Consider the following 15446-nt stretch of genomic DNA (forward strand, 5'->3'; position numbering starts at 1 on the left):
ACAACCTCACTTGTCATTTAAGTTTAACAGCGAATACCACATACAAAACGACAATAAGCAAATTTGAGGTTCTCCTTTAATCAAGTTATTCAAAAATAGACAGACGAATATTCTTTAATTGTTATAAACTATATAATTTATTTGTTACTACTTCTCATTTAACAGCGAATACCACACACATGCATGCATAAAAACGATAATAAGCAAATTTAAGGCCCTCCAAGTCCAAAGTCTTCCTTTTTAAAGTCAACAAATGAGTGCCAGTATATAAACCTCACAAATCAAGCTTCAAACTCTCATAAGTCATAATCATGGCTACACATTTCATTTTGTTTTGGCTTCTTCTCCTATCTCAACTTGCACTTTCCGTTTCGGGTCAAGGTAATCCTCACCAGAATCGTTTAACATTTTCTTCATTCATTGATAATAAAAAAATCACACATGCACCACTTGAGGTTTAAAAATCTGGCTTCATATTTACCTTTTAACATTAATCTGTTTTTTCTGAATGTGATTTTAGTGTTTTGGAGCGTAAATTGTGGGGAATCGGTAATCTACACCGATGGTAACCTAATGGTTTGGATGCCAGATGCAACTTTAATCTCAAATGGGTTTGCTCGAGTGGTTCAGTCACCCAACTCGATATCTACTGTGTTAGACTCTCTTAGAGTTTTCACCACTCGAAAAAAGAACTGTTATTCTACCCCAGTTACGAAAGGTGAAAAAGTGCTAGTTCGGGCGAGTTTCAATTATGGAAACTATGACGGATTGTCAAGTCCTCCAACTTTTGATCTCCACTTTGATGGAAACTTTTGGACCACTGTTGAGACTACGAATAGCGGGCTACAAATGTACGAAGCCACTTATGTTACAAAAGGAGACACCGTTAGTGTGTGTGTGGCTCAAACAAAGTCCGGTCAATTCCCATTTATGTCGGCTCTTGAAGTTCGCAGTGTCAACTCAGATGTTTATAACGAAGTTGATGTAGATCGGGCTTTGTTCTTGATTAACAGGTTTTCTTATGGTGCAAGTGGAATCATAAGGTACGATTTTCAAAAACTTTCTTTTTAAGTAGTTAACTTTTCAAATTAAAAAAGATAAATTTTATCTTATATATGAGAGCCATAAATCAAAATGTCCATAAAAACAATGAAATTGATGTCATATTATAATATTATATAGATTCTCACCAGTGAAAACTTCTAACTTATCGTGATCGACTTTTGACTTTTAACAACGTTTATATTTCAGATTCCCACAAGATCCTTATGATCGAATATGGAGACCCGCTCTTGGTGGAACCAAGACAAAGACAGTCACAAACGACGCAATTCTTATTGACCCCACTGGAGCCAATGACCCCCCATCGGGAATATTTGAAAACGCAATTACAGTAAACAGCACGTCCGATAGTTTGTATTTGGGAACCATTTCCCCTTTGAATACTCCCGTGTCTATGACAATGTACTTCTCAGAAGTTAGCAATCTCGACCTTACTGGTCAACTGAGGTCATTTAGGTTTTACGAGACGACAACTTCATCAAGTAGTTCAATATCAGATCCAATCTCACCACCCTACAGGACCATGATTGTACGCTACCTTTATAATTACACAGTGGATTCCATCACAGACATTTCTTTAATTGCTACTACTAATTCTGACCTCCCACCTATCATAAACGCCATCGAGACGTTTAATATTAGTGAAGTTTTAACCGATGGGACCGATAGCAATGATGGTCGGTAGTATTTCCGAATTTTTTCTTTTTGGATTTTTTAAGATAAAGTTTATTTATTATATTTTTTATTTGGTTCGTTTAAACGAAAAACAGTTGCGGCTTTAGCTTTGTTACAAACCGCATTTGATGTGTTGGGAGAATGGAGCGGCGACCCGTGTCTTCCCGCACCGTATTCGTGGGACTGGCTAAATTGCAGTAATGAGACGCCACCTCGCATAACCTCGCTGTAAATGTTCTCAACCTTGACTGGTTTTGTATTGTAAGAAAAAAAAAAGATACCCTTCTAAAAGTGTTTATTTGTGAGGGGTAATCTTTTCACAATATCACTTACTATGTTTGTGACGGATTTATTTCCTTCACACTTGACTGAATCATATGAACAATTTAAATTTTACAGGTATCTCAACGGCTACAAGCTTTCGGGTGAACTTCCAGACATTAGTTCCATGGACGCTCTTGAGATAATGTGAGTCTAACAATCGGATTTTGCTAGTTGTTAACCAAACATTTGAAGCCGACCTATTCTAACCTGTTATATTGATTTGACTTTAAGCATTTTAATTTAGAAAATATTTGTTTTCTCTGGTTTTCAGTGACTTGCACAATAATACATTGCATGGAGAAATTCCTAGTTTTCTTGGCACCATGACTAATCTCCAACAACTGTAAGTATATTTTATTATTTATAATTAGTACTGATCGGTAACTATATATTTTATTATTATAAATTTAAGCAGTAAGCAATGACTTATAAGAAAATTATCTAATTAACTTTTATTTATAGGAATTTGGCAAATAATGAGTTTAGTGGACCCATACCCACTTCATTATCAAATAACAACAAATTGAGATTGACGTAAGTTGGATGATTCTCTTAACTTGTCATTTGTTAATTCTCTTATTTTACATGCATGCACTGTAAATAAGCTTTCATCTTCCATTTTTCCGGATTATGAACAGTGTCACCGGAAATCCTTCGGTGTGTACATCTGGTAAGTCATGTGCAACTTCTCCGGGGACTGTCAATTCATCTCCGGGGACTGTGAGTTCATCTCCGGGGACTGTGAGTTCATCTCCGGGGAGCACCACCATATCTCGCAGCAAGAAGAAGAAGAAAAGCAGCTCGCTACCAGCAGTACTCGGCACTTCAATCCCGACATTCTTTCTTATCTGGATTGCTGTCGGTGTGATCGTCATTTTGCGTAAGAAAAAGAAAGCAGTCAAAGACAATACTGAGCCAGTTGCTACAGGTTAGCGTTGCTTATATATAGACTATAGTATTAATAGTATATATTTGGCCAATCGCAAGTGCCCCATTCATCATTTCTTCATTGATCATTGTGACAATTGTTAGATTTTGGGTCTAAGAATATCAATATAAACTTGGATAATTCAAAAATCATGATTGTAATTACTTTCCAAAATCACACTGTGATTTCGACCCTATTGCATGGGGTATCACAGAATCTGATTTGGGATAATCCAAGAACATGGGGTATCACGGAATCTGATTTGGGATAATCCAAGAACGACAGTTACAAATTCGAAACATAGAAAAATATCTTGCTATTTTGCGTTTTTGAGAGACAGATAGACTCACAGAATCAACTTTGGATATCAAAAGTGTTAACCCTTTCCATGGAACATCCATCTTCCTTTTATAGAAGGAAGATGGCGTTTAAGTTGGTTGTACACAAAATGGTACCAAAAGGATAGTTAGATATAACCAACTATCACATCATCATCATGTCATTGACTATTTTGGCGGAACCAACGCCACGGGCAGAGCTCCTTGGACCCCACAAGGGGCGTTGTCCCTTGGAACCCCGTACCCATGGGAACTACCCCTTAACCTCCGTATTTCTGAGTTTACATTTATTACTTCGAGTGTACACCCCACACCTCCAACCTTAAATAGTAAACCAAACTCAGTTTGTCTCGATAGTAAATATAATTACACTAAAATATGTTGATAACACGAAATCACCAACAACGATTTATGCTATTAAGTTTGATTGTTAGTTAATCATATTAATTCGTTTTATGGCATGCATACAGCCAGTGGAGCAAATGAGAATTCCAATTGGTTGAATAAAATCGGTGAAGAAATGATGAATGGAGTGCCACAAAATTTCGGATCATCACCTACACCTTTACTTGATGATTCTGGTAAAAGTAGCGATGTGAACGGACAAACAGGAGCTTAAAACCACAATCAGACGTAGATCTTAGTGTTTTTTTAATTATGTCTAAAATGGGACAACAATGCATGATTCTGTTTGTTTAGTGGTGAGTACGTGGGGCATATTGTGTTGTTGGATATTAGGTCGTATGTGTTTGAGCAATTGTTTCAATGGTAACATATAAGAAAGAGAAACCACTCATTATTTTCACGTTCATGAGATAACGTGCACAACTTGATACTTAACAACCATAACTTTTATTGGCTCAAAGAGTCTACATGTCCTCGTGTTCATTGTTTTTGATGTGGGAATAAGGACTATACAACAATACACCATCTGCGTAGATGCTTTTGAAGGCACATAGATATAACCATATAGGCATACATGTAGAGGCTGTACAAACAAAGATAAGAACTCTTAAAGGAACTGTATACCACTCTCATACATGTATGCATGCCTCAAGAGTGGTTAGTTTTCCAAACATAAAAAAATACCATGTAATGTCCAGGCCTACTAACCATGTCATGCCAACGATCCACCTTAAGAACCTTCGACCGGAAAATGTAGCCCACTTCATGTTGATTATATATGCTCTGAACCCTTGCAAACTTGTTGCTCAAGAAATCGACTCAATAACATTTTTTCTTGATGCAATTTTCTCCTTGTTATCCTATATGTTGTTATCCTACATGTTTATGGGCCCTTTAGGCTTTAGCCCATTAGAGTTTGGTCTTAGCTAATATTTATTCTCCTTTTTTTGTAGCCTTTATGCTTTTCATCTTGTAAATTTTCTCTCTTTCAATAATAATATCGCTCTATTATCATGGTATCAAAGTGGAGGTTTGATATGTTAGAAGGTTTGGTAGCAGTCATCTGTGACGCAGATCGATTGGTTGCTTATGTTGGTTTGTTGTTCTAGTTTGTTAGTGTTCACTTGCTATTGCTACCGATGTTCGTTTATTGTTGATGTTCGTTTTCTTATTAGTGTTCACTTGTTGTTATTGTTAGTTTGTTGTTGTTGTTCGAATTCTAAGGTTTGCTGTTCGATTTCTTGCTGCTCGATTGGTTGCTTCCGTTGGTTTGTTGTTCTTGTTCTTTGATTGCTTGTATATTGTTATGGTTATTTATCTCTTGCCAACATGACTGGAAAGGATGATACCCTTCAATCAATCAGTACTCGATTAGATGGAAAGAACTACACTTATTGGAGCTATGTTATGAAGAACTTCCTTCATGGGAAGAATATATGGGGCTATGTCACTAGGACTAAAGCCAAACCTTCAGTGTCTCAAGTGTTGGATTAGGTATCTAAGCCAATAACTAAATTGGTATATACTTGAATTAAAAGCAAAATCCTTTTGGGTTGCCCTCAAAACTAGTAATTGGCTAGAATGGCTTTTTGAGAGAGAGACTGATTTATTGGTTTATTATATGATTAATAAATAGCAATAAATAATTTGTTAATATATTATGAAACTAATATATTAATTAGAAATAATATTGTTTAATTAATAACTAATTAAAAATTAATTGAAATTAATTTTGGGATTAATTGGATTAATTAAAAGTGCAAGGACCTAAGTTGTAATTATTCAATAGTTGAACAAGAGAATGAGTCTGGAATATTATAGGGTTGGCCGAAAATTTAGAGTCTCCCTAGGGTTTCTAGATTATTCCATATAGATAATATGAATAATAAGGAAACTAAATAAAGTCAAGATTTGAAATAATATAATTTTATTTCAAATTAGGGTTATCTAGAGTTTTCTCATCAGCTGTAAATAGGGGCCTTAGCCTTATAAGTTTCGGCCACCATTCATACAAAAGGAATTGCCGAAGAATCTTCTCCCCTCTCCTCTCTCCTTAAGTGTTCTAATTGCTTGGGTTTGGGTACAAACCATCAGATGCATTAGATTTCTGGTGCTTGCTTTCTAAGAGCTTATTGAAGAATGGTTTGATTGATTATTTATAATAATAATCATAAGGTATGTAAAACCTAATCCCTTTGTAAATTTCGATTATAATAGGGTTTCTCTAGGGTTCTTGATGTTCATAGATTCTTACTATCAATAGATAAAACTTAGATCCAAATAGGGTGCATGCGAACTTAAGGGTTAAGTTTTTCCGTCACCTGTTTTAATTATAACCTATAAAAACCTATCAGTGGTATAAGAGCCATAGTTTTTTTATTTGATTGTGTATAATAGTGAATAGATCAAAAACTAGGGTTTATAGAAATTAAACCCTAATGGCCATATTTTCGACTTTGCTAGGGTTTCTTGAAACCCTAGCCTCCGTAACCCTATTTTCGAAAATGGGGGAGCCTTTTTACGGTTTTATCTTGTTTCCTTAATTTTTTTATATTAAAAGCCTTAAAATTTGAATAATTAAAACCTGATAAACCCAACCTTATTTTCAAAAATTAGGAGGGGTTGGATTAAGATTAATTTTGAATTATTTTATTAATTGTTTAATTTAAATAATTATTTAATCCCTAGATGATTTAATTAATTTAATTAATTGGTTAATTAAAAGACAAAGATAAATCATAATTGGTGTAATATTAATTAATTAAAAAGGTTTAATTTAGATAATTAATATTTAAACCTTGTATTTTAAAAAGTTTTAAAATACACCTTATATATACTATTACAAGTTTAATATATTATATGTATAAGACAAGTCAATCAAATCGCTAGTACACCTAATTCACAAAGTCATACTATAAGGGGGGTATAAGGAAGCGACCTATAAAATGACCGTCATGAGGTGTCTACTCTCACCCACCGCTCCCTTGCATGGTGGAGGGTCGTTAGCCGAACTGATTTGATAGGACATAATCTCATTAAAAGTATAATGACATAAAAGTACTAGAACTTTCTTTAAAAATCTCACTCTAGTTATTTTAGGAAAAATATGAAAAGTATGTTAATCCATGAAAACGCACATCATACTTTAATATGTCCAGGGCCAGTCCATGGGGAGGGCGAACTGGGCCACGACCCAGGGCAACAATGGGTTGAGGGTCATCAGATTTTCTACGTCTGCAAAGTGTTCATCTTTTATTTTGGCCAAGTTTAATGAGCTAGCAAGCAAAATAAGTCCATTCAGATGTTGTAAGGGCGCTAAACTAAAAATCCGAAATCAGATGAGCGGCTAAAAGATACGAGCACGTCACACGCTTCTATGTATAGGTAAACAAAATGGTCGCAACTCGCAACACACCTAGATCAAGGAGTCTTTCTCTGATTGGCTTTGATTTAAAATGTTAGTATGTATAGGTAAACAAAATGGTCGCAACTCGCAACACACCACGATCACATCTCATCGGAATCTTGAGTGCGGGTATGTCCATGTTATGAAAATTATCTTATATTTATAGGTTCAATCCAATTCTGTATATTAAATTTGTTTCTCAATGATGGTAATTATACAAAGGAAAATCGAAGTAGCCGGTTATCAAGTATCAATACAGTTAGAAGAAAAAAAATCTTAATTTATGAGTTCTCAAATCTGGTTTGATAATGTGTATCATTGATAATATGTTTGATTTTTCATTAGAAATCATTTAATCCTTCATCGGCCATCTCAAGTGCAAAAAGTTAATCCAATTCTCAGTCCCCTGATTCGGTACAGGTATGAGGTTGTCTTGAATTTACGTTGAAACTTGAAGATTTGAATCATTTGAAGATTTGAGAAATGATGATAGTACATGATAGAATGGATTTTTACTTTGAGGGTTTTAATCTTGGTTTCATTTGTAATTAGATAGAAAGATTTGTTTAGCACTATAGACAATTTTGGTTTCACTTATAATTGATAAAAGAAGACTTTTGGTTATTATTTTAGGCTCCTGGGGCATTATGTTTGAGTTTAAAGTGAAATAATCAAACTTGGAATTACAACCAAAATGAAATTATGTTTGATTTAGTAAGGGACAGTAGTACATCATACTAATATGCCCGAATTAGTGAATTAAATTGACTCTTTCGGACTTCTAGTTAGAATTTTGTTTGACTTTCAATTTTATATATATATATATATATATATATATATATATATATATATATATATATATATATATATATATATATATATACATTTTATCTGTCTAATATAATTTTGAAATCACATCATGTGTTTTTAGAAATTTTTACAGATGTCATATTATTTGAATCTTTGTCTACTTAACAGGATTATTAATTACATGAGCACCAAGTTTTCCTTTTATCTTGATCAACTCTCTTGGAAGTTATCTATTATCCAAACCTGGTTGGATGTGAAAAACTAGTGACTCATTTATTTTAAATTATCTTGTAGATTTAATTCGTTGTTTCTATTGTAAAGGCACATTGGTTGGATGTGAAACTATTGTAGATTTAACGATTCATATATATATCTCTTTGTGTTGTGTGTGTTGTAAGCTTTTCTTATTGGTATTTTAGTCCCTTCTCGTCATGGATTTATTGTTTGAATATATGTATTTTAAATATATTTCTAATTGTTTTGCTTTAGTAATTAGTATCATCATATCATACTTAAACATAGGGCATCTTTAACCTTTATCGTCTGGGGCATGGAAAATCTTTGGACCGGCTCTATAAATTGGTGTGGAGGTTGATGGTTTCATGGTCTCTACTTTTACCTTTGATTCCATATAATTTCCTTGATCTTTGTATGACTTTAAATGCTCCCTTCCCTAACAAGAAACAAGCTTTTTTTAGATGCTTACTTGTTTACAATGCTTTCTGGTTGATTTGGAAGGCGAGGAACAAACAAATTTTTATGAAAATTAGAACTATTCTTTTGAAGACGGTGGGTGATATTCAATTTATTGCTTTTATTTGGATCAATATTAGATCGAAGTACAAGCTTCTAGATTGTTCGCCATGGTCGTTTTCTCCTTTATTAAATTGTTTCTTGTTTATTGTTTGTTCTAACGTCTTGTTAGTTTATATTTGTTATAAAATTCCTCCGTTCATTAAATAATAAAAAAAAAAAGTTAAGCTTCTCCTCTAACCAACATGTTGATAAAAAAGTAGACAGAGGAATATTCTTATATTGTTATATAAGTGGGAGGTCTTACAAGGTACCCACTGTTTTATTTCTTTATTTGCTACTACATATTAGATAACCAGTTATAATATTAAATATTTTGGTCATCAAATGGAATATTGTTGGAAGTTTCGTCTAAGAAAGTCATTTTGCTATATATTTTGTCAAAAAAATTCAGTTACACAACTAACGTTTGATAATATTCAAACGTTTTGCTTGAGTTACCTATCACACAAGGGCGATTCTACCTTATACCTATATATATTTATAAACACCACACCACAGTCACCACTTGGTTAGTTGGTTATATTATGGACACCTTATATACTTTTAGATGGACACTTCAAGCAACGCACAAGAGAACATGCAATAACAAGTTTTTTAGACAACTTAAACTAACAAAATTTGTCAGATAGTTTATCATTATTATTTAATTATTCACAAAAGTCATATTCACGTTTTAGGCTCAAATTAGTATTATTTTGGATTTGACAAAAAATAACCCTGCAAACGAAAGTCTTCCCGTAAAAGTCAACAAATGAGATGGATAAAGCTCACAAATTAAGCTTCAAACACTCGTAACAATGGATGGGCATTTCATTTTGGTTTCAGTTCTGCTCTCGCCTCTACTTACATTTTTGGTTTCTGGTCAAGGTAAATATAGCTTTTTCTTGATTTTGTGAGTCCATGTTTGACATTTAATTTGTTCATTGACTACGTTTTACATTTATATGTTATTTTGATGTTAAATTTTACTATCGTTGAATATAATGCTAGTGTTTTGGAGCGTAAATTGTGGGGCATCAGACTTCTACGTTGATGGTAACGCAATATCTTGGATGCCGGACACAACTCTAGTCTCAAATGGGGTTGCTCAAGTGGTTCAATCAAGTAACTCGATATCTACGGTGCTAGACACCCTCAGGGTTTTCACCAGTCGTAAAAAGAACTGTTATTCTAACCCGGTTACAAGAGGGGAAAAGTTGCTAGTCAGAGCAAGTTTTAATTATGGAAACTACGACCGATTATCAAGTCCTCCAACATTTGATCTCCACTTTGATGGCAACTTTTGGACAACTGTCAAGACTACGAATAGCGGGCTACAAATGTACGAAGCCACTTATGTTGCAAAAGGAGACACCGTTAGCGTGTGTGTGGCTCAAACAAAGTCCGGTCAATTCCCTTTTATGTCAGCTCTTGAAGTTCGTAGTGTCGACTCAAACGTTTATAAAGTAGTGGATGAGAGTCGAGCTTTGTTCCTGCTTAGCAGGTTTTCTTATGGTGCAAGTGGAATCTTAAGGTACGCTTTCCATAACTTTCTCAAAACTTCTCATACTAAATTCTAAAAGAAAAGGTACCTATGTGTCCCATGTGAAACATGAGAGAGTCATCTCACAATATATTCATACTCGGATTTACACATATTCTTAAAGCATTCACAAAGAAAAGTTTGATGCATTAAAAACAACCATAAAGATATGTCAACCTGGCATACAATAAATTTGGAGTTGAATGTGCATGATACGGTTAATTGGAAAAAAAAGACTAACGCTTGAACTTTATAGAGTTGAATATACTTTAGAAATTAAATGGCAATGTTGGTATGGAAAGTATAGAATGTTGATGTGACTTTTGATTTCTAACAATGCAATGTTAATATTCTAGATTCCCCCAAGATCGTTATGACCGAATATGGATACCCGCCCTTGCTGGAACCAAGAAGCTCACAAACAATGCAATTTTTATAGACCCAACAGGAACCAATAATCCCCCATCGGGAATATTTGAAAACGCAATCACGGTAGATAGCACAGCCGATATATTACTTTTGGGCACAGTTTCCCCATCGAAAATTCCAGTCTATATAACAACTTACTTCTCAGAAGTTACCAACCTCGACATTACCGGTGAAAAGAGGTCATTTCAATTTTACGAGACAACGGCTTTAAAAAGTGTTTCAATGTCGGATCCAGTTTTACCACCTTATGGGAGCATGACTGTACGCTACCTTTATAATTATACCGTCTATTCCATCACCAACATTTCTTTAATGTCTACTATGAATTCTGATCTCCCCCCTCTCATAAACGCTATTGAGGCTTTCAATGTTAGTGAAGTTTTAACCGATGGAACCCATAGCAATGATGGTCGGTAGTATTTTTCACATGTTTTTTTTCCATAATTAGTTAAGATATATTGTTTTATATTTTGTTGTTTGCCTTTTTAAATGAAAAACAGTCGGGGGTTTAGCTTTGTTACAAAAAGCATTCAGCGTGTTGGGAGAATGGAGCGGTGACCCGTGCCTTCCCGCACCGTATTCATGGGATTGGCTCAATTGTAGTAACAGCACACCACCTCGCGTAACGTCATTGTAAATCATCTCTCAATTTGGTATTTTATTACAAACAGCGAGAGAAATAGTAAAGATTGAGTTGATAATCCACTCACATTCAATATTTGTGATTACTTATATTTCCAACACGGAAAGGAAGCTTGATTGAATTGATTAAAAAGTTTAAATTTTGCAGGTTTCTTGATGGCTTCGAGCTTTCGGGTTCCCTTCCGGACCTTAGATATATGGATGCTCTCGAGATAATGTGAGTCTAACAAGTAACAATCAAAATTTGTTCGTTTAATAAAAGATCGTTCTCAAATTAACCTATTAGATTGGTTCATATCTAGTGAAAAGTTCACTCTTTAAAAAACCGTTTATAGATTATAATCATTATATATATCTTATCCCTCGAAAAATTAAGTTTAAATGATAAACACAAAAGAGTTAGAAACTTTGAGAACCGAATATCACATTTGAATAATCATATTTTTAACACCTGTTTTTTTTTATTTTAAAAGACATTTCAAGATTGATAATTTTTTTTAAACTAAATATTTATATAGATATATTTTAAGACAAAACAAATTTATGTTACAATGTAAAATTTACAATTGGATGGAAGACTATTGGTCATTCGACGTGTAAGAGTTGTAACATAATTTTTTTTGTCTTAAAATATATGGATAGTTTCTCACACGGTAGATGATAAAGTTATATATGGTTATTTTTTAGATAAAACAAGTTTCAAAAACTATTAAAAAAAAAAAAAAAAACGAAATCAATTGTCTACAAATGACCTGTTTTCATAATTATAACTTTTTTATGGCTTTCATTTGAACAATTACTCAACAACACGCATGCATTAATTAATGAAATCTATAATAAGATGCAAATTTTACTATAACTCATTTTAATTTGTTTCTTTTGGTTGTAGTGATTTGCACAATAATAGCTTGACTGGAACAATTCCTGGTTTCCTTGGCACCATGCCTAATCTCCAACAATTGTAATTATTCTTTTTAAACTAAAAGCTGGTTCAAAATACATTTCTTGCAATTTGCTCAATATGTGTTTATAAACCTATACATTTCTTTGATTTGGTCTATAAGAATTGATTTACAACAGAATCAAATACTAATGGCTCATGATCAGTTGAACAAAAGTCTATAAATTTTTATATTTGATCAAGTTTGTTTTTTTCTTTTAACATGTCCTAATCTAATCATAACTACTTATACAAATGTTTCAAACAAGACTTAAACCGTCAACCTTTTGAAGAAAAGCAAAGATATAATTTTTCCAACTTTAGATACGCTAAGCTTTAAATCTTTATATTAGAGTCTTTTATTAAAAAAAAAAAAAAAAAAAAAAAAACAAGATCTCCATAATTACTTCACAAGACCAAAAAAAATCGCCCTACCCTATCCGATTTTGATGTTATGATGTATGACTCTTATTTGTAGGAATTTGGCAGATAATCAGTTTAGTGGACCCATACCCACTTCATTATCGAATAACAACAAATTGAAGTTGACGTAAGTTGGCTCTATGTACTTTTCATATTAATTATCTGCTTCTAGCTTTTACGAGACATTCCAATAACAACGTTTTATGTAATGTAATTTGTTTTCCATATTGTTTTGGTCAATTATGAATAGTGTTACCGGAAATCCTTCTGTGTGTGCATCTGGTGAGTCATGCTCGAGTTCTCCGGGGAGCACCACCAACGTATCTGGCAGCAAGAAAAAGAAAAACAGCAAGCTTCCGGTAATACTCGGCACCACAATCCCGGCGTTCTTTCTCATCTGGGTTGCCGTTGGTATTGTTATCATTATTAAGAAGAAAAACAAGCTAGCAACCAATGCCAATCTGCCATCTGCTACAGGTTAGTTAGGTCTTGCTTATATTGATCATATATAGTATACATCTGGCTACACGTGTCTCGTTGCTAAATTTGAATGATAATCATAATAATTTGTTGTTGGACGTATAGTCAGTGGAGCAAATGAGAATTCCGGTGGTGGAGCAAACGGGGATTCCACCATAGTGCATAATACCGGTGAAGAAATAATAAATGAGAACGATATTGTAGTAGTGCAATAGACTTTTGGATCAGCTTCACCATTACTTGATAATTCTGGCCAAACTACTCGATATGGACAAATTAACATGACTACTGAACCACGATGAACCGTAGATCTTAATGTACCTTTTTTTTTTCATTCTTTGTAAAATGTGACAAAAGCATTATTCTGTTTTCTTTTGGTGGTGAGAAACTTAGGGTATATTATGTTGTTGGGATAATAAGGTCATCGGTGTTTGAGCGATTGTTTCAATGTTTATACGAGAAAGATGAACCATTCATTCTTTTTACCTTGATGAGATGGCCTGAAGTTATATCAAAAGTAACTAGTAAGATACTAGAACAAAAATATAAATATATTACATAGAAAAGAAAGAAAAAAAAAAGGGATTAATATAATAGAGGGGAACTGGGGAAGGTGAGGGAAAAGGGGAATTAAATGGGCTATTTAATAACACACAACTTATGGGCTACAGGAGATTGGGCTAATAAATATAAATGGGCTAACTAATAACACACAACATATGGGCCACAATAAGAATAAGAATTAAGAATACACAAATAAATAAGAGGCATCTAACGGTTACATCGTCATTTCTACCTTGCCTTTTTGCATCTATTTTTAACCCAGGGATATGACAAGACCCGAATGTCATCAATAATCTTAGGAGGCGACCAAACATTTCCAATTCCCATGTTCCGAGAGTTCCAATAAGTTAGATTAACGTCTCGAGCTTCTTTTGCTTTGCCTTGTTGAAGTCGAAAGCAACAAATCTCAAAAACATGTAGGAAAGTGTTTAAACCTACAGACTCACCCATTGGCAAGATTGGCAAGTCAGCTACAAACCTTTTTTTGTACGGAAATTTTTTAATTAACAACTAGTAAGCTAGAGAAGAAATTGAAATAGCCATCAATAGCTTTTGTAACCATCCACTTCGATTAATTTGCCGAGACGTGGGTTTCTTTCCCAAAATTATCCCATTCGATTCACTTTTATATTAGCACTTCTATTCAATAACTAAAAGTAAGATTGAGTCTCATTTTTATAAAAAAATGATATTTTTTCTTGGTTTTTGTAGCAAAAATATCCAAGCATTTGGATAACTCCAAATAACCCATAGAGTAGTAATAACAACCACATCCAAACACTTTCTTTCTTTGAGCCTCTTCAAGTCCCACATGATCCATCAAACGGATCCATTCTATAACATTGACAATGTTAGGCATATCATGATATCAATGTTCACCAATATCCAGATTGTTGCCAAACGGAGGATGCTACACAACAATCGATAAATAAGTGTTCATTACTCTTTATATGGAAATTACTTATAGGACATAAAGTCGAATTTAAGTCAATTTCTCTATTATATGAGTTTATTATGGTTGCTAATCTATCCAACGCAAGACGTTAAACCAAAATATTAGTTTTAATAGGCACCAACTTGTTTCATCTAGTAGCATTCTCTCTCGTAACCTAAGTATCATTGTCTATAAACTTTCCAACCGAGTTAACCCATAATCCACCTTTTGTTTCAAGATCTCACTTCCATCTATATTTTGTCATTTAAAACAACAAAATCTAATAAGCCACAATCCATTATGTTTCCTCCGTTCCCCTTCATGGTTGTCCATGCCAACCCGAACCCAATATGCATTGGCCACATGTACCATACATTTTTTGTCCGTTTCCAATGCAAATAATGTTGGACATTAGAAGGTTAATATTACAAGTTGGCAATGTTGCTTTTGTCCCACATTGGTCGGTTGAATAACATAGAGTGAAATTATAAGACTTTTTCTTTTGTTTAGCCTTCAAAGGATTTAGTGAAGATTGAGGGATGGTTCAAGCCGATACACATGCCTAGTTGGGTCAAGGACGTAAGACATGATGTTCGTGAAATGGCGTGATTCTGGTGCAGTTTGTACGCTGAAGTTTCTAGTAACTTCCAAAAAAATGTTGTTTAAATAGAAACCAGCTGCATGTATGACATGTGGCGAGTTGTATAAGTGTGCCACCGTCATTGACCCATGCTTTTTGGAGTCTCCA

The 15446-nt window shown here is 33.9% G+C and overlaps 2 protein-coding genes across 2 annotated transcripts; both read left to right on the top strand.

The window, feature by feature from the left end:
* The first annotated feature begins 311 nt into the window (after nucleotides 1-311).
* Nucleotides 312-4181, top strand: LOC145130825 (putative LRR receptor-like serine/threonine-protein kinase At1g51820). The gene is made up of 9 exons (XM_079065583.1): nucleotides 312-381; nucleotides 521-1043; nucleotides 1252-1739; nucleotides 1833-1965; nucleotides 2137-2205; nucleotides 2333-2404; nucleotides 2524-2595; nucleotides 2700-2989; nucleotides 3798-4181. Exons 1-9 carry the CDS (start codon nucleotides 312-314, stop codon nucleotides 3944-3946), a joined length of 1866 nt encoding a protein of 621 aa, XP_078921709.1. The 3' UTR covers nucleotides 3947-4181.
* Nucleotides 4182-9542: 5361 nt separating this feature from the next.
* LOC145133021 (putative leucine-rich repeat receptor-like protein kinase At2g19210) lies at nucleotides 9543-13685 on the top strand. Its single transcript, XM_079067967.1, has 9 exons — nucleotides 9543-9631; nucleotides 9755-10277; nucleotides 10643-11124; nucleotides 11216-11348; nucleotides 11506-11574; nucleotides 12247-12318; nucleotides 12776-12847; nucleotides 12971-13197; nucleotides 13306-13685. Exons 1-9 carry the CDS (start codon nucleotides 9562-9564, stop codon nucleotides 13413-13415), a joined length of 1758 nt encoding a protein of 585 aa, XP_078924093.1. The 5' UTR covers nucleotides 9543-9561; the 3' UTR covers nucleotides 13416-13685.
* The last annotated feature ends 1761 nt before the right edge of the window (nucleotides 13686-15446 follow it).

The sequence above is a fragment of the Lactuca virosa genome, chromosome 8 (assembly GCF_052849685.1).
Source record: "Lactuca virosa cultivar CGN04683 chromosome 8, Lactuca_virosa_CGN04683_v6, whole genome shotgun sequence".
NCBI lineage: Eukaryota > Viridiplantae > Streptophyta > Magnoliopsida > Asterales > Asteraceae > Lactuca > Lactuca virosa.